The sequence below is a fragment of the Erpetoichthys calabaricus genome, chromosome 1 (genome assembly GCF_900747795.2).
Source record: "Erpetoichthys calabaricus chromosome 1, fErpCal1.3, whole genome shotgun sequence".
Taxonomy (NCBI): domain Eukaryota; kingdom Metazoa; phylum Chordata; class Cladistia; order Polypteriformes; family Polypteridae; genus Erpetoichthys; species Erpetoichthys calabaricus.
The window spans coordinates 189,127,210-189,153,914 of NC_041394.2; the positions used below are offsets into that span (position 1 = coordinate 189,127,210).

The following is a 26,705-nucleotide window of genomic DNA, read 5'->3' on the forward strand; positions in this document are numbered from 1 at the left end:
ATGTTACTTTTGCTGCCCACTTATAAATAAAGGCTAAAATTAGCTAAACCAGTAGGAAAATCTATAAATTCATGAACTGATGAGTCAGTTAAATCATTACAAGATTGTTTGGACTAGACTGATTGGGATGTTTTTAAAAATGCTTGTGAAAACTTTCATGAGCTGGATGACACTGTTACTTCATATATCAGCTTCTGTAAAGAGGTTTGCAATCCCATCAAAATTATTGTGATTTACAATACCAGAAAGCCGTGGTTCACCGAAGAAAAAAGGAATCTATGACAGGTAAAAGTCAATGCCCATAAAGCTGGAGATAAGCACACCTACAACAGGCCAAGAATCAGCTAAACAATGCAATCAGATATGCTAAATGGAAACACAAAAATAATAGACTGGAGTATTCAGCAAATAGCTCCTCTGTATGGAGAAGCCTTCAGTCTGTTGGAAATTACAATAAGACATCTCCATTTCTTATTCAAATTCATTCCTTCCTGAGAAACTGAACAAGATTTATGGCAGAACTGAACAACAAGGTGCTGAGTATCAAAAATTCCTCTGGTCCTCCAATTCTGAAGAGGTTTTGACACCACAAATTTCTTCACAGAAGCCTCACCCCTCTTTTTCCTTTTCTACCAAGGAATACAATAATTACTATACTTCCCTCTTCACTGGCCTCCCGGCAAAATTTATACATAAGCTACAGTATATTCAGAAGCCCACAGCCAGAGTCCTCACCCACACAAAGCGTTTTGCTCCCATCTCCCCTGTTCTCTCCCAGCTTCACTGGTTACCAGATCCATCAAGGATTAAATTCAAGATTCTGCTTCTCACCTTCAAAGCCTTACATAACCTTGCCCCTCTCTACCTCACACAGCTACTAGCTCCTTACACTCCTTGTCACTCTCTCACGTCCTCGAGCAGTTACTCTCCTTACTGTCTCACACACCAGACTCTCCACCCTGGGAGGCAGGTCCTTCAGTGCTATAATCCCTCAACTCTGGAACTCTCTTCCTCAGTCTCTCCGAGATTGCTCCTCTTTCTGCAATTTTAAGTCGTAACTGAAAACTTTCCTCTTCTATGAACTTTTGTCATCTGTGTAATTTTTTTTTTACTCTGTATGTAAAGCGACCTTAGGTTTGTGAAAGGCGTTTAATAAATGTAACTTATTATTATTATTAGTATACGTTGTCTGGAAGCTGTTTGTAACACAGAACTGAAAAAAGTCAGCCAGTCCTGATTCTGTCTCATCTACAACAATCAAACACTGTGTTAGGCGTCTCACTCCTCTCTTCACAGACTTCTTTAACTAGTGTCTTGCACAGTGCAAAGTACTGGATTGCTTTTAAACTTCTGTTATTGCTGCTGTTCCCAAAATGATTAAAGTAGCTGCCTCAATGGTCACAGGCCTATTGTTCTTACATCAGTTCTAATGAAAATATTTGAACGGCTTGTTCTAATCCATCTGAAGTCTGTTTACTGCTACTGATCTCGACCCTCTTCAGTTTGCATATTGAACAAATAGATCTGTGGATGATGCCATTAACATGGGCCTTCACTTTGTGCTAGAGCATCTGGACTGCGAAGGAATTTATGCCAGAATACTGTCTGAAGACTTCAGTTCGGCTTTTAACACCATTATCCATGAACTGTTGTTATATAAACTTCGATAGACTGAACTGAATCCTTCCATTTGTAAATGGATTTACAGTTTTCTGACAAACTGGAAACAATATGCTCGTGTGGGCTCCCACCTCTCAAATTGTCTCCATATTAGCACCGGTGCCACTGAAGGCTGTGTACATCCCCCTACTTTATTCCCTCCACACCAATGACTGTAGGTCCACTGATCCTTCAGTAAAAATCATTAAGTTTGCCGATGACACCACCATTACTGGACTAATTACTAATGGTAACAAAACAGCTTACAAAAAGGAGGTGTCTTGTCTTGTGACTTGGTGTGCTACCAATAACCTGGTCCTTAGAACCACTAAGGTAGTGGAAAGGTCACGGGCTTTCACAAACAGCAGTTACAACTTCTACCACTAGCCGGGACATTAACACCACTTACATCACTAAATAAATTAAATATTATCCAAGGCAATCCTAGTACAACTTTATAAGACTGTGAAAGTTTAATCACATTCTCCATTGTTGACTGGCTTGGTTCAGCAGCAGTCCACTCCAAAATAAATTACAGCATGCTGTGAGGTCTGCTGAGAAAATATTTGGCTGTGCTCTCCCATCTGTTGCAGACCTGTATACATCTCATGTCACTAACCATGTCAAAACAATCACCACAGACTCATCTCATCCAGCTCATCAATTGTTCCAAAATCTCCCCTCTGATAAATGCTTCAGGCCAATTAAAACTAAAAATAACAGACACCTAAGCTGTTTCTTTCCCAGAGCCATAGCCCTCTCAAACCAGTAATTTAGCTTGTCTTCTTTGCATATTTATGTGTTCTGTCATATACTGAAGGTGCATGAAGGTGTGAGTATGTATAGTACAATAAATGTACATGTATGTGTGTGTGCATGTGCATACACACTAGACACTCACACTTTCACTTGCACAGTTTCATTTTCCCATCTCCTTTATAATTGCTCTATTCTGCAACTTTGTTTAATGTTTTTGTTTTTCTTTTTTAACTTATGCTATGTATGTTATTTGTATGTGACACTGTGTTATGTTATAAGCAGTTCTAAATCTACCAAGTCAAATTCCTGTACATCAGGTACTGGCAAATAAAAGTGATTGTGATTCTGACACACCGTCATTGTGTACTTTCAGCCAATGAATTATTCAGCATAAGTGTGTCACGAAACACTATATTTATACAAACGATAATATGCCTGCGTAATACTTCACTGTTACTGTAAATGCCAAATCAGAAGTTTACTTTCATTTTAATCATTCTGGTGTGTGTTTAGACCATGTTTATTTACTTGTTTATTAACTAATTAAGGGGTAGCTCTGAATGAGAGAATACATTCAAGGACTGGTTGGTTGGTGTAAGCCTGACCAAGAACACTTCATCCCACTTCATCGTGGTACATTTGGCAAGTATGATGTTCTCCTAATAAAAAGAAGTGCTTACTTTTTGTCAAGTATGATAGTATGAATTATGGCCACACACATTTCTGACTCACTTGTTCAGAGAAAATTGTTTAAGAAGTATTATGCTTTTATTTCAGTGGTCTTTTGCATCAAAAATGCTCTGGTTTAGCTATCCTTTCGTGTAAGTCATTATGCAAACTTTTTAAAATTTCTTATGATGAAAAGATAATCTCGTATATTTGTAACAGTTTTAAAGTTTTTTAAATCTGCCACAATTGTTAATACGCCATATTTTGCCACAGTTTTGATAATTATGATCTATTATCAAAATTGCAAATGCTATTTTGGCTAATCTGAGCGTAATTACTTTCTTAGTTCAAAGAAAAGGCTGCTTTTTTAACAGAAGGGAAGACTAAACAATATTCAACACATCACTGTAGTCTGGGAAACTGATTGCTTTATTCACATCTATCTATCTATCTATCTATCTATCTATCTATCTATCTATCTATCTATCTATCTATCTATCTATCTATCTATCTATCTATCTATCTATCTATCTATCTATCTATCTATCTATCTATCTATCTTTGTTGATAATATTTTTGTATGTAAACTGATGCCAAAGATGTCAGAGCTCTGCGTCACTGTTTGACAGTGTTTGAAGAAGTGTCCTCAGATCAGATGAACTGGGCCAAAAGTAGTGCCTTCTTGATGGGGGAGTGGGACACACCTCCGCCAGGAATTCCAGTGGGGGTGAGCTGGAACAGGTCAATTTTTAAATATCTAGGAGTCTATATGGGGAGTTTCAGTGCAGCTAATGAAAATTGGTCAGCAATGTTAGGTTCATAGGACGTTACTAAAATGGAGATGGTTACTCTCTAATCTCTCCTTTTGTGGAATGGTGTTAGTTGTTAATAACCTGGTTTTCCGTAATGCTATGGCACAAGTTCTGGGGTGCTGATCTACCAATTTCTCTATTAAAACAAATATAAAAGTTGCTATTAGACTGATTTTAGGATAAAATGCAATGGATGACTAAAAGAGTCTTACACCTTGGAGTTGATGATGGTTGTCAAGGGCTGGTGGATAATTTTTGCAGGAGGCTTTTAGACTTATCCTACTACAGCATCCGTTTTATGCACCAGATCTCTGGCCTTTGCTTTTTTCCCTTTGGTGGGCAGTCTGAATTTTGATCAATATCTTTTTCTTGTTGACACAAGGTAGCTTTGTCAGTAATGCCTGTTTTTTCATAACATGCTTTCAATATGACAATCAAAAATAAGGAGGATTGTGTAAACACAGATTCTTTTAATTGGTTTTTCGAGGAAACTTTAATTTGGAGTAATACCCTAAAGTGTCTGGGTGCCAGGCCTCTGTATGTAGCTTATATGTCAGAAGAACTTTGTGCACAAGAAAAAAAGATTTGTAATTTTGAAGTTTTTTTTCAACCAAATAATTGTAATTATGTGGGTCCTTCTGGAAAAGTATTACAGATTAATAATACAAAAGGGATACTGTTCAGTTGTTTTTACTGTATGACCTCACTTGTGTAAAAGTGTCACATTTTCATGTATTGAAGGGTTTACCAGACACATGTTTAAAAAATATGTATTGTAACTACCCCTGGATGGAGGTGGCTATATAAACTGCCCACAGAAAAAAGTGTTGGAGATTTGCATTCGGAGGATATTACATGGAGCAATCACCACAAATTCTTTATTAAATAAGATTTGGCCCAGTGACACAGATGTCTGTCCTTTCTGGTTTTCATTTTCTGTTTTTTGATTCAGATCATTTCCTTTATTTTTCTAGATTCTTTCTTTGGGAAACTTGAATTGGAATTTACACTAAATATGTTTGTCTTTGGTAGTATCTGGGCTGTGGGGGTGTGTTGTGTTCTGTTCATATGTGAACTGGGGACTGGACATGAATTTTTGGATTTTAGTGGCTGAGGTGAATTTTGTTTCTAACATACAACTGATGTCATCAACAGCTTTGTTAAATGCTATGCTTTTATATTTTGATTTCTTGTATATACTGTATTAAATATATATCTAACCTAGTAAATGCAAAACAGTAATGTGTGCAATATTTAGAAAATTGTTTCATTCAAGATATTTCAGTTTGTTGTATGAATGTTTGTGTGAAGTATGAAGAGAGTACTGGGGAAGTAACGGGGTGTTGTGTTAAACTTTGTGTTTGATAATATGCGTAGGGGTAAGTCGTGTGTGCAAAATTCACATCAAGAAAGAGAAATGCATATTATAAAATTTGAATTGTATATCTGGTTGATACATTGAAGTTCTGTATTCTTTTTGTTAGTTAACTGAATAAAGTTTATTTTAAAAGCAATACTACTATCTATCTATCTGTCTACTATCAATCTGTCCACTGACACCATCACATTTCTTGATTTTCAATTCCTGAACTCAAAACAATGGTATGGTGAAGATCAATAAACCCACCACTGGCTACAGTCCCCAGTCTTTGTTCATTTTGAGCTTGAAAACACCAGAGACGCTTAGCTGATGCTTGTAACAGCATTAACTCTTGTAGGAAAACGATGTACCAAGTCGACTTTAGCTCTCTCAACAACTATTATACAGAGTTCCTGGTAGTACTTAAGCCTTATTGTTTCTATTATAGCTAGAATTCAGTTGTTTCTGATAATCTTTTGCTTTATGTTAGGGTTTGCAATATCCAGGATGGGTTTTTATTTTATGCAATTTTATTTTATGCAAGTATTTTTTGTATCTTGTTTTGTTTACAGGAGTAGGTACTGACATTTTCAGAACTGGATTGTCAGGGTGTGTCTCCAGGTTGCTAGTAGTCGCATTCTCTGAAGTTGTAACTGAAGGTGTAACTGACATAACACTTTATATACCAGAGCAACTAAACCATGACCATCCGAGATTGAGATAAATAGTAAAAAAAAAATCTGTTCAGAATGTCATTAATTATTTATACATTTTTGTGTGTATCTTTAGGAATATTCTGGGTCTTAAATTGCAGCAGTTATTTTTGAATACAATTTCCATTTATCACTTTGGTTTGATGATAGATTTGATGGCTTTTTTTTAGTTATGACTTTTTTCTGGCCTTGATTTGTACTCCATCATCTGTTTTAAGATTCTCACTGCTAAGTCCTCTGGCAGTACATGTTTAACTAAAACTATACAATACATTAAGTGGGAAGCCCTTTGGAACTGAAGCTCACCTACATAACAGAGAAAATATATTACATGGCTGATATAAAAGACAAATGCCTCTTGCTCCCCGGAAAGAGATACACATGAATGACAGACACCTCACTATTGTATTTTGCTGCTCCACAGGCTTCTTTTAGTAGTGTCTATTTAAGGCACTAGTTAATCATATCGTTTTTCAGAATCATTGTTCTTTTTCTTAATATTTCCACCATGGTCACTGAAGTATGGACTTAACAGTTTTACTAGGGCAGTAATTGATATAGAACACATTTCAAAAGACTGTATACCCCCTACTGAAAAGTATATAGTTTACTTCTTTGTACCACTTTGCTGATACAGCTTTGCAATAAAATGCTGATTAACGGAATGGCAAATGTAAAACAGTATATCTTACCAGTGCAAACGCAGAGCATGGAGAAAGGCAGACAGCCCTTCCATGATTAGAAGAATAGCAATTGTTAAAACAGCAAAAGCAGCAAAGATGATGAACACTCCTATAAGACCACCCCAACTGGAAGTGTTCAAGCCTGCATCCATCACCATTGTCCACAAAACTTCAGATAATTCTGAAAGGAAAGTGCAGAATAGGTGAAATAAAAAGTGCACAATTCTGTATGAACACTAATTAAAATAATCTCTTTTGAAAGTTTTTCTGTATTATTACCACCAGTAAATTGTATGTTCTACATCAAAATGGATCATTTGATGCTTTATAGTGAGCATTAAAAGTGCGTCACAAAGAAATTTAACACTATACTGAACACAAAAAGGAACTGGACAATGCATTTAGGAGGCATCAAAAGGAATGAGCATACATTGAGCACCTAATTCTGTCAGTACAAATTTTTGTAGCAGACTGATTATGATACTCACGTGCATGTGCCAAGCTAAGGGCCCACAGTCGAAGGTAAGATGCTGTGTTGGAGATGCAGCCCAGGCAGTATTCAATTGTATGAATGCACTGGTGCACAAAAATGTCACCAAAGTCAAACTAAAATAGGGAAAAAAAAAACATTCAGACAAAGAATGTAAAGATAATAATATACTGCAAAGTTTCAGCGAACAACTTTAGTAATTCATTCAAATGCAGTAAATGTAAGACACTTCATATTAGTTTGCTAAAAATGCAGCTATCTACATTTAATTTGCATAATATTCATGAATAAATACAAAAGTGTTATGAAACTTAAACTGTATGTTTTTTTATTTATCCACTTTTGATACACTTAACCTAATTCAAAGAACTGAGAGCTGGAACATAAAAACAAACCCACACTTAATTATACCAGACCAATTTAAAGTCAAATTTTTAAGGGCTGTGGAAGGAGGATGACGCAAGCGTAAGGATCTGAGTGACTGTGACAAGGGCCAAATTGTGAATATATAAGACGATTGGGTCAGAGCATCTCCCAAACAACACATCTTGTGGGGTGCTCTCGGTATGCAAAGGTTGGTTCCTACCAAAAGTGGTCCAAGAAAAAACAAACATTGAATTGGTGACAGGGTCATGGGTGTCCAAAGTTCATTGATGCATATAGGGAGTGAAGGCTAGCCCCATCTGGTCTGGTCCCACATAAGTGCTGAAAAACTTAATGTTGACCATGAATGAAAGGTGTTATAACAAACAGTGCATCACAGCTTTCTGAATATGGGGCTCCATAGCTGCAGATTGATCAAAATGCCTATGCTAAACTCTGTCCACTGCTAAAAGTACCTTCAATGGTCACGTTAGTGTCAGAATTGCTTCATGGAGCAATGAAAAAAGGAGGCTTGGTCTGATGAATCGCATTTCTTTTTAGATTCTTTTGGTGATGACCAGGGGCCTCATGTATAACGCCGTGCGTAGAACTCACACTATAACATGGCGTAAGCACAAAAGCGGGATTGTGCGTACGCACAGAAAAATCCAGATGCAGGAATCTGTGCGCACGCATACTTTCACGTTCTTCCACTACATAAATCCCGATTTGCGTGAAAAGTAACGCACGTGCACGCGCCCTCTGTCCCGCCCCAACTCCTCCCAGAATTACGCCTCTTTGAATATGCAAATCAATATAAATAGCCTTCTGTGAAAAGACAATGGGAAAAGCACAGGGGAAAATATAAGAATTTCAGCGAATACCAAGTGGAGGCAAAGGAAAAACGTACTATTTGTTGGTTTAAACAGTGGTATAATCAACAAAAGAAAGTTGATCGAGTGACAGAGTGTCGGAGAAACTCGAAGGCTCAACTTCACAAAGTCGCACAGTGCCCGAAATAAAAAAGAAATCACATATCAAAGTCGCCATGAAAAGGCGAGTCGTAGCCCACCGTCTGAGTGTCATATGAAAGCGTATTAGGGTACAAACAAAAAACATAGGCACACAGTGGGAAAAAAGCACGAAATGTCAACTTTAATCTCGAAATTTCTTAAAATCGTTTATTTTACTAGTTTCTCAAGTAGCATGTTAAATGCTTTTTTCTGTGTTTGATCTTCTATGTGCTCTGTGTGTGTGAATCACTACGTGCTTCCGTTCTTTCTCTTTCTCCGACAGGACACAGAATGCATTACATTCGAGATATTACAGCTCTCTGAATAATTGAAATACTGAGATGTATACGTGATATCATTTTCATGATGATAGGAATGAAAGCATGTTATTAAACATGGGAACACGGTGGCGCAGTGATTGTTCATATCTCACGCAAGAGGCTTGTTGCACCATGTGTGACCTTCGATGAAATAATTTATTACAGAAGTACTGTCTCTTTCAAACGTACTAACCTCCAATTCCTGTCCATACTTTTCTTTCTCCAATCGCTACACAATCAGCTCTGTAATAGACGTGAAGCCATCTGTAAGCTTAGAATGCCGATTCTTCAAAACTTTTAAGGAACATTGAAATATCTTCGTAGTACATGTTTAATTATTCTATTCGTCTATCCTTCCAGTGTCGCGTCAGCACCAGCAAGAATACAGCGCAAGGCAGGAGCTATCCGTGAACTAGCTAGCGCTGCGGCACCGTGTCCTCACATGTTTAATTATTAGCAATACAGATTATTTAAATGAAGTTAAAGTTTTATCTGTATACTATAAGCAACATATTTTGCTGCATTTCATCTTAAAAATGATATTGTCATCATACGCGTTTTATAAAGTGGCGCAGGTTGTGCAATATTATAACTGTAGTGCAAGTTTACAGTGAGGTGATTGAGTGCGTTTATAGTTCTTGTGATGAAACTGTTTCTGAAACGCGAGGTCCGTACAGGAAAGGCTTTGACGCTTTTTGCCGTGGTTGAGGTAGTGTGTACTTGAAACTGTATACCGATAATTCTCTTTCCGATCAGCTGCTGCTGTGATTCCCCACTCAGATACAGTGATATAAATACTCCGAGTGGTGCAGTGAGAGTAATATGGAAAAAAATGATCCGCAGTGGCAACCCTTAACGGGAACAGCAAAAAGAAGAACAAGATGCAGTGAGCGTAACAACGCTAAAGCAGTTCTGGTATTTGGAATACTATGGCTATTCCCTGGCCCATTATATTGCAGCAGGTTAATTACAATCAGATGTATTACACTAATAAACAATATGCAGTTAATTTCAGTATATTTATAAAGCCGCGTCAGGAATGTGGAGCTAAGAAAGAAAGGATGAGCACACAGGAACAGTAGTTTGACCATTCTGTGGACCATTATATTGTTACAGGTTAATTACAATCAGATGCATTAAATTTATGAACGATATGCGGTTAATTTCAGTGTATTTGATAAAGCCGCCGCCGTGGATGTGGATCTAAGAAAGAGTAACCACTTAGGAACAGTAGCACTGCTTTGACGCTGGGTGCCGCCAGTCTGCAAAACCGGGCGGATAAATTGCATACGCCAAGGAATGAGTTACCGTGGAAATGTGCGTGGCTTTACGCCAAGTTTAGGTTTTATACATCGCGATTTGAGCGTGGAAAGGTTCGTACGCAACATTTCTGTGCGTACGCACCGTTTATACATGAGGCCCCAGGTGTGTTTTTAATTTTTAACAATATATCATATATTTATGGAAACATTTATTTATTACTATTAATTTTATTACTTATTTAGTTATTATTTATTAATATACTTAATAATATCCTGCTTTTGCATTTTAATTCTGCGGTACAGAGTATTCCTTGCTGTTAGAAAAAAATAATTTAAATGGTTTTAATACAAGGCTGCAACATAGCAAATTGTGAAGAGAGTGAAGGGTTCTGAATACTTTCTGAATGCAATATAAATACAAATGCAAATGCAACATTTTTAAATAGCAGTTTCAAATTTTAAACATACAATGCGAGAACATACAACAGAAAGATTGAACTTATTTATGAATAAATAAGTCATTTTTTTTCAGAAAATTTTGTAAAACTTGTTCTTTCTATATAAAAGGGTATTCTCAAAACAGAAATTAGTACCTCTCCTTCATGGTCATCTCCATGATTTGAGCTGCTAGAGTGGTTTGTATGGAGATCATCTACTTCAATTTCTTCTGTTCCGCTGGTAGCTTGTCTTCTCTGAAGCTACAAGGAGACAATTAATAACAAGGTTATTTGCATTCTGCCCACAGATACACATTTACAATGAATTAACACAATAAGAATTGATTAAAATATAACTCACAGTATGCTGTAAAAATTATTATACAAATACTGTGCAGAATTCAGTTAATATCAAAGCCCCAGCCTAAGAATTTTCCTCTTACCTATACTGTTTTTCCAGCCCACAAAGTAAATTTCAAGCCACCAGCACTGATTGTTTCTAGTTTAAGGATTAGTAAGGATGTTTTTTTAGTTATTGGTTGGTAGTTAATTGCACATACAGACTTATTCACTGTAATGCATGTAAAGAATTCACTTCTAATCAGTAAAACTTCTAAAATGATAGTATTACAATTCATAATTAATGTGCAAATATTAATTACTGTAAATAATAATGACATGGTAAAACAGTGGCTAACACTGAATCTTCATGGTGCTTGCACCCTAGTCTTTTCCGACTGGGGTGGCCCAGTGTAAATCACTGTAGATGAAATCGTGTGGGTGTTCTGTAATTTGCTGGGATCTCTCCCAAAATTAGCTCCTGCTTTGCAGTCATTGCCCCAATGGATTTTGGCTATACATAACCCTTTTTTAAAAACGTGATTCAGAAAAATGTACAGAAGATAAGAAATTTATATTGACATATTGGAATACTGCATTTATAAGTCTGTCCATTTTCATACCCTTTTAGTTGATTAAGGGGTGCATTGGAGACAAGTACTGTTCCATAATGAAGGCTCTTAAGAGGGAAACACACAAAAAGGAGCATTTTTTAAATAAGGTTATTTGCTATGATTAACGCAAAGGGCAACAGATCTGGAAGAAAGTGCAGATTTAAGTATAGCATCGAAAAAATACAGCAGTTGGGAGTCATTTTAATTTGTTTCATTAAATATGGTTAATAGATTAAAAACCTTACTACACTCAATGAATAACAAGCAAATTAGAATATCGGTTGCCAGATTATCAGATGTCCTAAGTTATTTCCTTCTCATATCAGCTCTAAAAATTCTGTATATGAAGTGTTCTCAAACAGCTCTGATAAATTCTTGAATCTCTAGACCTCTCACTGCTTATTCTTATTATGCAGACCCATTCCTAGAATCTCAATATAGAGGAGTACAAAATTTCTACCATGAATAAATCTCACCGGTTGTGTGCACAACAATATGGAAAATAAACCTGTCAATTACAATATGTATGTATAGTGAATCGATTTCTTACAATTCATAATTTGCAGAAAAATGATAGCAAAATCAAGTAAATTGATTCTCTGTAAATCTGTCAGCATCACAAGACAAAATTATGCAGAGTCTCATATAGAAAATCCAAGGTTTAGAACAATTTTCCTTTTCTACACACAAATAAAATTTTATTATCATGCATGAAAATCACATTTATAATAAAATGCATCACTTTACCATTTGTTGTGATTTTATGTGATTGTGCCGCAAGATAAATGGTTTGATGAGCAACATCCAGGGAACTGCAATCAAGGCAAAGATCACCAGGAAAGACTGGACCTGTTGCTGAAAATCCAATATTGAAGATATCTGTTACATACAGTATAATGCTACCCAGTAATTAAAAGTTTACAGAATATATATTACAATTCTTTATAAAAGTATGGAATAATTATTAGACCGTACTGTTTTTGTTTAGAACAGTTTTGACTTCTATACATATTTCTAATATAAGGAAAAAGCTTCACATGTGTTGTGGTCATCATTTCAGTCCCTCATGAATATTCACTAGAACCTTTTTCTTGTTTATATTAATGAAGTACATCCTGCTACAGTGAGTAAACTTGTGAAATATGGTATACAGATGTTGTTTTAACTGAGGTGCATTCCAAATACTACTGTACATGTAGGCAAATGGAACATAAATTGTAAGAATCAAGATGGGTAAAACAAAATATTGGGTTATATAATATTAATTATAAAGGAAAAATATCAAGCTGTGACCACATCTGGAGTATTATATTCAGTTTCATTTACCATGCCACAAAAAACACTAAGTATCACTAGAATTGTGCAGGGAGGAGCAACCAAGGGCTATCTTGGACTTCTCGATCAGAAAAAGGAAATAAACCAATTTAGTCTCAGACACTTAAGTCTAGAGTCCTAGTTATAGCATTAAAATAATTCCAAATGCGTAAATAATCTTGCATTTGTTTAAGAATGATTAACTTGATTAGAGTCATAAGAGCCGCACCTCTGCTTTTTCCATCTGATGTCATCATCTTGGCCTCATCCGACCATGATTGTGGACAATGGACAGGTCCACAGTGTTAATATTTTTGTAGTAAAGAAAGATCTTAAGTCCTTGGATAAAACTTTGGGTGACTGAATAATTGATATGATGAGTACAATTGGACAAAATAAAGTTCATAGGCTGAGTTGCAGTCTTTGCTGTCAATGATGGAAGGAACAGCTAGACTTAGGAAAATATGATCACTACAGTAAATTCACAAAGTAAGTTGTTGTGGTTTTGGGAATCTAATGTGGGTGCTCCGTGGGAGCTTGCTATGAGGTAGAACTGAAATTGTCCTGTAGTAGACTCGGAACATTATGGCATGGTACCGGTAATTCCCCAACAGGAGCTTGGTACTATTGGAGAAAGCAAAGTCTGTATTGTCCTGCCTAGCCTATTCTTCCATTTTTTTCCCTACAAGGGTCTTTTTTTGGGTCATTTTTTTCTTGTCTTCTTAATGTGTCATGGCTGGCGGGCTGTAAAAACAGCCTTGTGTGATTTTGGGCTATACAAGAAATAAATAGTTTATTGTAATTGTTATTACTGTGACTTTTACCAGGATAATGCAGCATCCAAATGAGGTAAGATCTCATGGGTCTCATAAAGAAACAAAGCATCATGTTAAACAACTGTTTAATGTTGAAAAAATTATATATTTAGTCTGATACAAAATAGTATACCGTCACATATGGAAAAATATATTTTTAACAATGTAATTTTAATTTGGTGGAATGCACTGCTGTCATATACTGTAGGTCAAAAACATGGGCCCAAATCTTTGCTTGAGTAATACTTTTGTGGAGCTGGCACAGGCTGTTGTTTTTTCCTGGCTATTTCTCAAAGAACTCTGCTTATCTTCCAAATCCCAAATATGTTAAATGGCAATTCTAATCTGGCCAAGTGTTAAGTTGTGTGTTAGAGCATGTACCCTGTAAAGACTGGCACCCCTTCCAGGGTTGGCTCATAGCTTGTACCTAAGTGACAAATTAGACTACAGCTGACATTATCCTGAATTGAGTTAAGAGAAGCTTAAAGATAATAATGATAATAATAATAATAATAATAATAATAATAATAATAATAATAATAAATGTAATTTATATTGCACTTTATATTTTAGCAATCTTAAAGTGCTACAAAGTAAAAATAAAGTAATAAAACAGGAAAATCTATAAATACTTTAACAAAATGTCTTTCTAAAAAGATGAGTTTTTAGATTTCGTTTAAAAGCATCAGTCGACAGTGGGGCTCTCAAGTAGTCAGGGAGGGTGTTCCATAGCCTCAGCGCCACAGATGAAAAAGCCCTATCACCCATACTGCAAAGCTTGGTTCTAGGGACTTGGAGAGTGTTAGTGTGTACAGAGTGGAGGGTGCGTGAGGAGGTATGAGGGGTAAGGAGTTCCTGTAAGTAAAGGGGGGCATGTCCATAAATGCACTGATGGGTGTGGAGAAAGACCTTGTACTCTGTTCTGAGTGGGACAGGGAGCCAGTGAAGGGTTTTCAGGATTGGGGTGATATGGTCATGCTTTCACACCCTCATCAGGATCCTGGCAGCACTATTCTGAATATACTGGAGTCTCTGGATACTCTTGCCAGGAATCCCGATGAGGAGCGCATTACAGTAATCCAGCCTGGAGGAGACAAAGGCATGGAGAGCTTCTCCGCATCTGCCAGGGTGAGTGTTGGGTGGAGTTTAGCGATGTTCTTGAGGTGGTAGAAAGAAGACTTACAGAGGTGTTTGATGTGGGTGTCAAAGGTGAGTTGAGGGTCCATTTTAACACCCAAATTGGTGACAGATGTGGAAAGGGGGATGTTTTGGCCAGAGAAAGTGATACTGGTGATGGTAGAAGAGCGGAGATGGTGTGATGTGCCAACTAAGATAGCTTCTGTTTTGGATCTGTTCAGCTGAAGGAAGTTGAGCCTCATCCATGCCTCTATCTCTCCAGGCAGGTAGTCAATGTGGATATTGGCAGAGGAGCAGTAGAGGAGGTGGGGGTAGTCCTGAGGTAAAGCTGAGTGTCATCGGCATAGCAATGGAAAGATAAACCATGTCTGCTAATGACATTTCCAAGAGGGAGCATCTAGATGGTGAAAAGGATGGGGCCTAGCACAGAGCCCTGTGGGACACCACAGGCGACGTTGTGGGTGTGAGATTTTGCACTGCCCAGGGCGACATGCTCAGTTCTGTTGGTCAGGTAAGATGTGAACCAATTGTGAACATTTCCTGAGAGTCCAATGGTGTATTGCAGGCGGTGAAGGAGGATGTTGTGGTCAATTGTGTCAAAAGTAGCTGTCAGGTCAAGGAGGATGAGTAAAGAAGGGGAACCAGTATCTGCTGTTATCAGAAGGTCATTGGTGACCCTGACCAGGGCTGTTTCGGTGCTATGGCCAGGGCGGAAATCAGACTGAAACTTTTCAAACAGGTTATTCAGTTTGAGGTGATCATGAAGTTGTGCTGCAACTGTTTTTTCCAGAACTTTAGAGAGAAATGGAAGATTGGAGATGGGCCTATAGTTAGAGAGAACTTCAGGATCCAGGGTGGGTTTTTTCAGTAGAGGTCTGATGACAGCAGTTTTTAGTGAAGAAGGAATATGGCCAGCCAGGAGGGACTGGTTTATGATCCTGGTGATAAGTGAAGAGACGGCAGAGACGTTGGCCCTCAGCAAGGCAGGATATCCGTGGTGGAGAGGTGTAAGCGGATGTTATCAACTTTTTGTTTGAAGAAATTGATGTGCATGTTGCACCTCTCATTGGTGGCCTCGGAGTGGGCAGGTGAAGGAGGTTTGAGAAGGTGAAAAAAGTTTTTCTGGGTTCCTGGAGCTGTTGCTGATGATAGTAGAATAGAACCTGGACCGTGCAACCTTCAGAGCTTCTACATATGCCCTCTTGTGTATGCCTTTTTGTGGACAGTCAGCCCAGAGGCCTTGATGGGTGGATAGTCATTTTATTATCCTTTAAGTAATTTCCTAAACCCTTTGTACAGTTCATGGTTGCTGGGGTTGGATCCTACTTTTGTTATCATGACATTTTTATTTTAAATGAAGCATTTTTCAATAACTTCTTCCTCTTTTGGCTGCTCCCGTTAGGGGTTGCCACAGTGGATCATCTTGTTCCATATCTTCCTGGCCTCTACGTCTTGTTCTGTCACACCCATCACCTACATGTCTTCTCTCGCCATATCCATAAACCTTCTCTTGGGCCTTCCTCTTTTCCTCTTCCCTGGCAGCTCTATTCTTAGCATCCTTTTCCCAATATACCCAGCATCTCTCCTCTGCACATGTCCAAACCAACGCAGTCTCGCCTCCTTGACTTTGTCTTCGAACCGTCCAACCTGAGCCGACCCTCTAATGTACTTGTTTCTAATACTGTCTATCCTCGTCACACCCAATGCAAATCTTAGCATCTTTAACTCTGTCACCTCTAGCTCTGTCTCCTGCTTTCTGTTCAGTGCCACCGTCTCCAACAAATATAACAAAGGTGGTCTCACAACCATCCTATAGACCTTCCCTTTCACTCTTGCTGATAACTGTCTGTCAAAAAATCACTCCTGACACTCTTCTCCACTCATTCCACCCTGTCTGCACTCTCTTTTTCACCTCTCTTCCACAATCCCTGTTACTCTGTACTGTTGATCCCAAGTATTTAAACTCATCCACTTTCACCATCTCTATTCCATGCATCCTCATCATTCCACTGACCTTCCTCTCATTCACACACATGTATTCTGTCTTGTTCCTACTGACCTTCATTTCTCTCCTCTCTATAGCATATCTCCACTTCTCCAGAGTCTTCTCAACCTGCTCCCTACTCTCGCTACAGATCACAATGTCATCAGCAAACATCATAGTCCAAGGGGACTCCTGCCTAATCTCATCTGTCAACCTGTCCATCACCATTGCAAATAATAAAGGGCTCAGAGACGATCCCTGATGTAATCCCACCTCCACGTTGAATGCATCCGTCACTCCTACCACAGACCTCACCACTGTCACACTTCCCTCATACATATCCTGTGCAACTCTTACATACTTCTCTGTCACTCCCGACTTCTTCATACAATACCACAACTCCTCTCGAGGCACCCTGTCATATGCTTTTTCCAGGTCCACAAAGACACAATGCAACTCCTTCTGGTCTTCCCTATACTTCTCCATCAAAACCCTCAGAGCAAGGCATCCTCTCACTTTCCAAGATTCCATTAAACAATCTGGTTAAAAACTCCTCTGTCATTTCTCCTAAACACCTCCGTGCTTCCACAGGTATGCCATCTGGACCAAAGGCCTTTTCATTCTTCATCCTCTTCAAAGCAGTCCTTACTTCCTCCTTGCTAATCTGTTGCACTTCCTGATTCACTATCTCCATATCATCCAACCTTCTCTCTCTCTCATTCTCTTCATTCATCAGCCTCTCAAAGTACTCTTTCCATCTTCTCAACACACCCTCCTCGCTTGTGAGTATGTTTCCATCTTTATCCTTTATGACCCTAACCAGCTGCACATCTTTCCCAGCTCGGTCCCTCTGTCTAGCCAATTGGTACAGGTCCTTTTCTCCCTCCTTAGTGTCCAACCTCTCATACAACTCATCATACACCTTTTCTTAGCCTTTGTCACCTCTCTCTTTACCTTGTGCCTTATCTCCTCATACTCTTGTCTACTTTCTGCATCTCTCTGACTATCCCACTTCTTCTTTGCCATCCTCTGCCTCTGTATTCTCTCCTGTACTTCCCCATTCCACCACCAGGTTTCCTTTTCCTCCTTCCTCTGTCCAGATGTCATGCCAAGCACTCTTCTATCTGTCACCCTTACTACTTCTGCTGTAGTTGCCCAGCTGTCTGGTAACTCTTCACTGCCACCCAGTGCCTGTCTTACCTTCTCCCAAAACTCAGCCTTGCAGTCTTCCTTTTTCAACTTCCACCATTTGATCCTTGGCTCTGCCCTCACTTTCCTCCTCTTCTTGATCTCCAGCGTCATCCTACAGACCACCATCCTATGCTGTCTAACTACACTTTCCCCTGCCACCACTTTGCAGTCTTTAATCTCCTTCAGATTGACTCTTCTGCATAGGATATAATCTACCTGTGTGCATCTTCCTCCACTCTTGTATGTCACCATATGTTCCTCTCTCTTCTTAAAATACATATTCACCACAGCCATGCCCATCCTTTTCACAAAATCCATTATCATTTGACCTTCTTCAGTCCTCTCCTTGACACCATACCTACCCATCACCTCCTTGCCTCCTCTGTTCCCTTCACCAACATGTCCATTGAAATCCACTCCAATCATCATTTTCTGTCCCTTGGGTACAATGTCCATCACTTTATGCAACTCACTCCAGAAATCTTCTTTGTCATTCATCGCACACCCAACTTGCGGTGCATATGCACTAACATTCATCATCACACCTCCAATTTCCAGCTTATTATAATTATTACTCTGTCTGACACTCTTTTCACTTCCAAAACACTCTTGACATACTTTTACTTCAGAATAACTCCTACCCCATTTCTTATCCCATCCATACCATGATAGAACAATTTGAATCCACCTCTGATCCACTTGGCCTTACTGCCCTTCCATTTAGTCTCTTGAACACACAATTTATCAGCTTTTCTCCTGGAATCATATCGGCTAACTCTCTCCCCTTACCAATCATACTGCCAACATTCAAAGTTCCTGCCCTCAGTTCCACTAACCCGGGACTCGACCATTCTGGTATGGAAATCTGTTTTGGTGTCCGCATGTTGATCTGTTTATCATGTTGATCTTAATAAGCATTTTTCAATAACTAATTCCCTATATTTATTGAAAAATACTTACAGTTGCACTATTTTATATGTCAGAGTTAATGAAAATGAAGTACACGAATGCAGCGGATACCTAGGAAATATGAGTTGAATTTCTCACCTGTTGTTGCCTATGTAGAATTTACAGAATTCTACTATATATGGAATTTTCCCATGTCTGTGTGGATTTTTCACTACTTATGCAAGTTTTCCTCAGATATCGCAAAGCCTTGCATGTTAGAGATTAATTCACAACTATATGTTTGATTGACCCTGCATGAGTGTGTGTAAGAGTGTGCCCTGTGAATGACTGGCACTGGGTCCAGTGTGGAAAGAATAGCTTGTAGTTTCACCAAAGATCACAAAATGCATGAATGGGTGATTGGTCAAGTGGAAGGAGTAAAATATTAAAACAATTTAACAAAAATATAGTTACAACCTAAATCATACAATAAGTATACCTGAATATAGTATCATTCCTTCTAATTCAAGTGTAACAATTTTCTGTGCAAATGAGCAACACTGCATCAGACTTGTTTAAAAACCTTTGAAAAATATACTGAGCAGTTTGGTCATTGTTAGTCTACAAGGAGAGCCTTACCTGATGTATGTACAAAGGGGCATTGGTGGTGTCACTGTAGTTGAAGAGGAACATGTTAATGAAGTGAATTAGGATACTAGGGGCACCCTGGGAAGTCAGAACATTATATTGACACCACTTGTAGATGATCATGAAAACCAGGTATCCAAACAAACAGCAAATGAAAATCATCTCCGGAATGAATTGCAAAATTATGTTGAGAGGCCTTCTAAAATATCTGTGGGATGAAAGACATCTATTAATGCACAAAGCCATTAAAGATTAATTTTTTAAAGTACTGTAACACTTATAGCCGCATCAACTGAAACACATAGCAGAGAGAAAGTTATGGGAATGTGTGTGTTTTAAGGCAATTTACAACAGACACAGAGGACACACTGGGAAATTATGGGATAGGAGGTGTCAATGTAAACAAACGTCCTGTCTTCTGTTACCCTTGATGGACTTTGAATTTTCTTGATAACAGTAACCCAGTATTTGAATGACACATAACGGCATCACATTGTATTTAATGTTACAAATAAGACAGTCAGTTGTACATTTAACTTGTAGTCATGTAGGGCATCATTCCAGTGAATGTCCAGATTTTATTACGAATTGCAACTGCATCTCACCTTACATGCTTTATCACTGAGGAACTGCATTTAATATTGCTGGCAAATGGTTTAGCCATTTACATTACTATTACTCATTGTTCAACTGCACTTCTTAAATTATAATACAGTAACTTACCTACACTACACGTTGTGTTTTTTTTAATATGTACAATGCCAATACCAATCTATTTCTAATAACTATTATTTTAATTTGTCATTATTAGCAGTATCCCGTGACCCTGTGTTTGGATTCAGCGGGTTGGAAAATGGATGGATGGAGTATTAGCAGTATTATTTTTTAAAACTACAAACTGAAAACATCATTTATGGTTTGTCAGGCAAAATATATTTAGCAGGGATAAAGAATTGTAGAATACATTGCATGCTCATTAATCATAATATTGCAATTTAATTTTAGAAAAATCTTTACTTCTAAGTAGTTGATGTTCTATCATTTACTGGCATACTTTGAGAGGTACTTTATATTGAAGTTTGTACATTACACACATTCAATAAAAATAATTAGCTTACCTTGACCAGTTTTTAGTGCTTTCCTTAAATGCCAGCTACATTTTTATTTACCCACTAAAAATGAACAACGTAAGGTCAAGATGGACCTGTAGTGCAGATGTGGATAAAACCTATTTTCATTTTGTTTTATTCTGTTATAATGTAAGTAATTACCACGTAAATAAAACTGAACTGGAATGAAACCACACAAGATAAATAAAAACCTATAATATAATGTATGCTTGTGTAAAATCTAAACAAAACTGATTTTACAAAATAAATGGTTAAACAGGGTAGAAAGTAAAATGATGAAAAAGTGGATGAACTGATGAGTAAATGAATGGATATTCACATTACAAATATGTCACAAGTAGTATACAAATGTTGAAAATTGAATGTCTGATTAAAAGAAATAAACAATGATAAATGAGCAGCTATAAAAACATTTTAAATAGATTGGCTTCTAAAGAGTTTTGTGTAATATAAAAACATTATTTTCATTCACATTCACATTTCTATTAATTTTGAACATGTCAAATTATATATGGGGAACTAAGTCACTGTTATAATGCAACAATTTGGGATATTTGTTTTGAGAAACATCAATGACCACTCAATTTAAATAAATAAATATTTAATATGGTTTCTAGTTTAGTCACACTTTATCAATTTCTAAATTAAAAATGTTATACAGTATAGTTTTCCATACTTCAGTTACTTACACATGGTTGCAAAGGCCTACTATAACACCAAACACCATCTGGATAATTCCAAGAATAACTGACATTTTCATTTTGTAGGAGTTGAGGAATGTCAGCTTATTAGAGGCAATGTTCCATATCTTAATAACAATAAAACAAAAATAAATAAATAAGTATATTTTGAAACTATTTCCATGTAGTGTACACCATAGTAGTGTATGGCAGCCTGTAATTTCCTTTCTGACATTTTCAATTTCAGATATTCAGTATGTAAAATGTAAAATTACTGCCATAAATTTCAAAGTTTTATACAATATGCCACTGTAAAAAAAGATACCACTTTGTCAGATGTAGAAGTGTGGATAAACCCATTCCATAGGTGTTATTGACACACAGTCTAAGGGACTTGACCAATGCTAATCAGAATTAATGTTATTCTGTGATTTCAAAAACCATGGACACAATGGAGAAAGAAACATACTTTGTAAAAAAGGAACAGAATTTGTCAAGATGTTTCATCACAGGCTCCAAGTAGCAAATGATTCTTAGAATGCTGCAAATTAAACATTCAGAACCACTGGAGTGTTCCAAGAATGCATTTGTCCTATCCTGGTGTAGTTCCATAAAACATTTTTTTTCTTCATACTAACTATATGTGGCTGTAAGTATTAATCTTGATGAAATATCCATTCAAACACCAAGGGACAGAAAGAAAAGATTGAACTGGAAAGTAGTTGTGCATCCTTCAATTACAAACAGGCAATAGCACATCTTACACAAAATGAAGTTAAGAAGTCATTCTAGGTTGTGTTGTGGTGTCCAGATATATATACAAGAAATAATAATTTCCCCAGAAAGCTAACTATAATCTTGTTTCACTCTCAAAACATTAAAAAGGAATTACATGAATATTGACAAAAAGTTTACTGATTTATTTGCATATTTATATTTCAAAAATGTGTATGGCATAAATCATGGATGTTATGGCAACATATTTTTTTAAATGTGGTAAATTAGATCATTAGATGTGAAAAACCCAGTGCAGTAAATATTTCATTTTCATTCTTCCATGTTTTCTCTCTGGCTTATTTGTTTTTGCATCAGCAACCTATAAAATATTTCTGTTTTATTTATTTTAATTGTTGCATAAAGTTCTATTGTGTTTCAGGGAGAAACAAAATCCAGATAATGATCTGTAGAAACTGAAATCTCTATGGCAAATAATTTAACCGAGAAAGAAATGACTGTGTAAAGATATACTAAATGTATGGAAGCACAGAAAGCTTTCTGTTTCATCTCATGCATTTCCTCTTTAATAGATTTACTTGAATGAGAACTACAAGCAATTCAAAAAAAAAAAAAAAAAAAAACAAACAAAAAGAAAATTGGAATCTTCTTAGTGTTCTTTTTCTTGAATATAGAGTATTGGTGTGACTATACATTTTATTTGACAAATATATATTTTCTGTATATTGAATGCAATATCACAAAATTGGAAATGCTGTCCTATCTAACTAACCCATATCACCTTTTGATATTCAGGGACAACTGTAGAAGTAAAGGTGAGAATTAAAATGTTCAGACATTTGAAATGTGTTCAAAAGGTTTGCTTGAACAGTACATTTGGCAGAAAACATTTGGTAAATTTAATTTGAATTTCATGTTTTCTTTATGAGATATTTATATCTCAATTTTAAACTGAATACATCTGTGGGATGGTGCAGTATTTATTTTTCGCCATATACTATTTCTTGCATTAAGATTTTGTTATGTTTCACATACCCCAACTTACTCTCCAGAGAGAGAGAGAGAAGCTTAGGGTCAGAACGCAGGGTCACAATTCAGGTTTTACCCTATATGCTCTATACTTAATTCCTTCTGTTTCTTGTTTTATGAGACACAGGTGCATTTTGATAGCTCAACAATATTAAGGAAATTTAAAATCTGATATGCCTTACTGGGTCTATTCCAAATGGATAAGGGTTTCCAGAAAATACTCCTGGGACTGCAGGATCAAGCTGCAGAAGGGCATTGTTTTCTACTGCATAAAAACTGAAAATAAATAAAATAAAAATTAATAAAGTCATTTCCATTATTAAATTACATGTACAATTTACATACTAAACTGACATCAAATTACAGTCCAATGCAGCACTCACAAAAAGCACAATATAACAAACAGTGAAACCTGAACAGAAACCTTTTCCTTATTTAAAAGCATTAAACAGTGTCCTGTCACTTCTAAATTCTGGTAAAGGAAAGTGATTAAAGATTTTTACTTTCTTCTCTAAAATTGATTTTCTTATTTTTCATGTTACAGCGTGCTTATATCCTGTGTTATAAATGGATGCCATACTACATTTATGTTGAGTTATAAGCAACACAGATAACTGTGAATCTATAAAGCTATAAATCTTTTCCAGGAATAATTATGAAGAAAGGCAGAAAATGATGGGGGATGAGTAGTTCCACTTTTTGATGTGCAAGTTTATGAGATGATACAATCACTGGCAATACATCAAAATATTAATTCTCAATATCAGCGATTCTCCTTACAAGAGCTGTTACACAAATATTTTTAATTAGGCAAAATTGTCAGTAAAAAGAGATCATAACAATCATCTTAAAGTACTATAAAGATGTGAAGTATACAAAAATAAGTTATCTTACTTCCAGGTACCATTCAAAAACATTGGTTTGACATGCCATGAGGAACCAAAGATGTTTAAGGCCTTCGAGAAACAATCATTATAGATAAAGCCTGTATATATGGAGAAAATACTCATTGAAAGAATTATATAGCGTCCTCCAAAGAAGGTATCCCATATCTGAAAAGGAAAATGAAAAACATGCATATAATTTTAAAGCTGCTTGACTGCTCTTTTATTTACAATAGCTTAATATAAGATAGCAAATTATAAAGGAAAGCACATAAAGTCTTTAACTGTAAAAGGATACAGTCACTTAAGCAGACACAAATTCTGATCATTAATTGTTATGATCAGGTAAGACAGTGATGTGAACGTAAAAATAGATCAGTACATGAAAACAGAAAATTTAAGCTTCTTCAAGACATAGATGAAGTCAAAATACAGGCAAGTGTCGAAAGTCAAGAGAACTGTGGATTACAGAACAAACTTAAGGTACTGGATCAAACACATAGTTTAATTAATCAGTGCAAAATCGCAGCCAAACTGTTTAGCAATTCCTTACCAAAAACAAACATAAATACAAATGAAGTTCTTTGTTGTCTGTGTACCCCAGAGCTAGGATACAAGAGTGAACGCATTGCCATCTTTTACAGTCAATACCAATAAACCATTAATACCAAAAATATTAGCAACAAACAACTCAAAGAGAGAAAAATGCTAACTAAATGGTGGCATGCTGATATCGCCAGATAATGATAAAAATATTTCATTATTGTAAAACAAAAATACAGTATTTGCAAAAAATATACATGAAACATGCCCAGGAAATCAAAATAATATGATTCACAACATTAATAACATAGGCAATATGAAATTATGGTTATAAGTATAATGTTGGGGCATTATTTTTATTTTTGGTACCTGTCTCCAACATTTTTTGAAAACAAAGCAAGTAATTATTGTATATTTCCTACATAGTAGAAAATAAAAGAAGACATACCCTTAATGTTTCTTTCGTTGAAATTTTATCTTTGCTATAAAGTTTTTTTAATGTTGTTCCAGCCTTGTTCTATTCTGGATTCGTTGCTTGTTTTCTATGTTTTCATACCATTTTATATCTTGGTTGTTGACCCTGCTTCACCTATCAAGAAGCTTTAAAGCTTATAAATGCTCACCTCATTGCTTCCCTTGTTCTTCATAAGAGATTTTTCATTGATAACCATCCACAGAGCAAAGCCAAGCATGACAAATCCATGTCCACAATCTCCAAACATCACAGCAAACAGAAATGGGAAGGTAATAATAGTATATGGTGCTATAGAAAATAGAAAATAAAATATTAATACATGTGAAGGGTAAATTGTTATATGGAACACAATAGTCTTATGAAAAAATAAAAATATCAATATTTATCCACAAATGCAGTTGAAACATTACAGCTTTATAACAGATAACAGCTACAGTAGAACCTACATGAAGTTGTCTCCATTGATGGTAACTGATTATTTTACAAAGATTCTAAGAAAAAGCCAAAAAGCATAAGTGGTTTATAGATAGCAGTGAGTAAACTGCAAATTAATATCTTAAAAAAGAAATATAAACCAAAATATCACTTAATGCTAATAGAATGTTGGATTACACAGCATGTTATGTGAAGTACAAATTATTCTTAAACTATACAATCTACTAATGAAACCTAATCTGAAATGTTATATGCAGTTTTAGTCTCCAAATTACGTTGCACAAGAAAAGGATATAGCCGCAATAGAAAAAGTACAGAAAGAGAAACTAGGTAGATTCAGGACTGGGAGAGAAAAATTAAAAGAGTTTTCAGTTTAACTAAATAGAATTTTAGTTAAAATTCACGTCCAGAGTTTTGGAACGAATTACGGTCATGACCAAAGGTACCACTGTATATATATATGTATATATATATATATATATATATATATATATATATATATATATATATTGTGATGGATGGCTGTGGTCCTTGCCTGGCCAGGAGGCTGATATAACGGAAGGACCGGGGGAGCAGCTGTGCATAGGACACTGCTTCCACTGCATTGCTAGAGGTTGCTGTTGCTCCATGGATTCCTGTAAGCCTTCATGGGAGTTGGAGTTCAGGACAGCCCTGTTGGGTTCCATGGAAACCGCCAGGGGGAGCTGCACAGCTCTACATTCGGCTTTCACCACACCTGGGAGTGATTCCTGATCTGCCTAACAAGCCACCTGCAACTCTCCCAGGAGCATCATAAAAGGAGATGCCTCACTTCACTCAAGGAGCCAGAGATGGGTGGAAGAGGATGAAGCTTGCTAGGAGGAGTGGAGACAGAGAAAGAGAAAGAGAGAAGAAGGAAAAGAAGAAGAGAACTGCAATTGGTGTGCTTGTGACTGTGCTGTACAGGTGGGAAATTGGGAAAGGTGTTTCCCACAGAAAAAAAAAACAATAAATAAAAACGTGTGTTTGCACTTGTGTCCCACGTCTGTCTGTATCGCATTTGGGGCAGCTGGTGTGCCCCCTGGTGGTCCTCAATATATATCCTCATTTCAGCAAAAACTACTGTAGTGAATTTTTGGAATGAGCAAACTGTTATAAAATATGTTCCTATCTTTACCAGATACGTCAAGACTCTGACAAATTTTACAATTTTGTTTTACTTTTAATATTCTGCAGATTAATGCAACAGATGAGTCCTCACAAGATGATAAACTTTAACGATAAATAAGTACATTACAAAGAAAAAAAAAACATAAAAAAGAATACGTATGTGACAGTGATCAAA

At 36.6% G+C, this 26,705-nt stretch overlaps 1 protein-coding gene across 1 annotated transcript in view; it reads right to left on the reverse strand.

Annotated features, from left to right (window-relative positions):
* The window catches only part of LOC114658215 (V-type proton ATPase 116 kDa subunit a 4-like), a 62,541-nt gene that overhangs the window by 8,239 nt on the left and 27,597 nt on the right, over window positions 1–26,705 (reverse strand). Inside the window, exons 12-20 of the mRNA XM_028810342.2 lie at window positions 25,095–25,234; window positions 23,939–24,096; window positions 23,227–23,320; window positions 21,290–21,408; window positions 19,462–19,678; window positions 12,241–12,348; window positions 10,697–10,801; window positions 7,144–7,261; window positions 6,665–6,836 (exon numbers count right to left, since the gene is read on the reverse strand). Of these exons, the coding sequence (XP_028666175.1) occupies window positions 6,665–6,836; window positions 7,144–7,261; window positions 10,697–10,801; window positions 12,241–12,348; window positions 19,462–19,678; window positions 21,290–21,408; window positions 23,227–23,320; window positions 23,939–24,096; window positions 25,095–25,234 (1,231 nt within the window). The remainder of the gene's footprint in view (window positions 1–6,664; window positions 6,837–7,143; window positions 7,262–10,696; window positions 10,802–12,240; window positions 12,349–19,461; window positions 19,679–21,289; window positions 21,409–23,226; window positions 23,321–23,938; window positions 24,097–25,094; window positions 25,235–26,705) is intronic.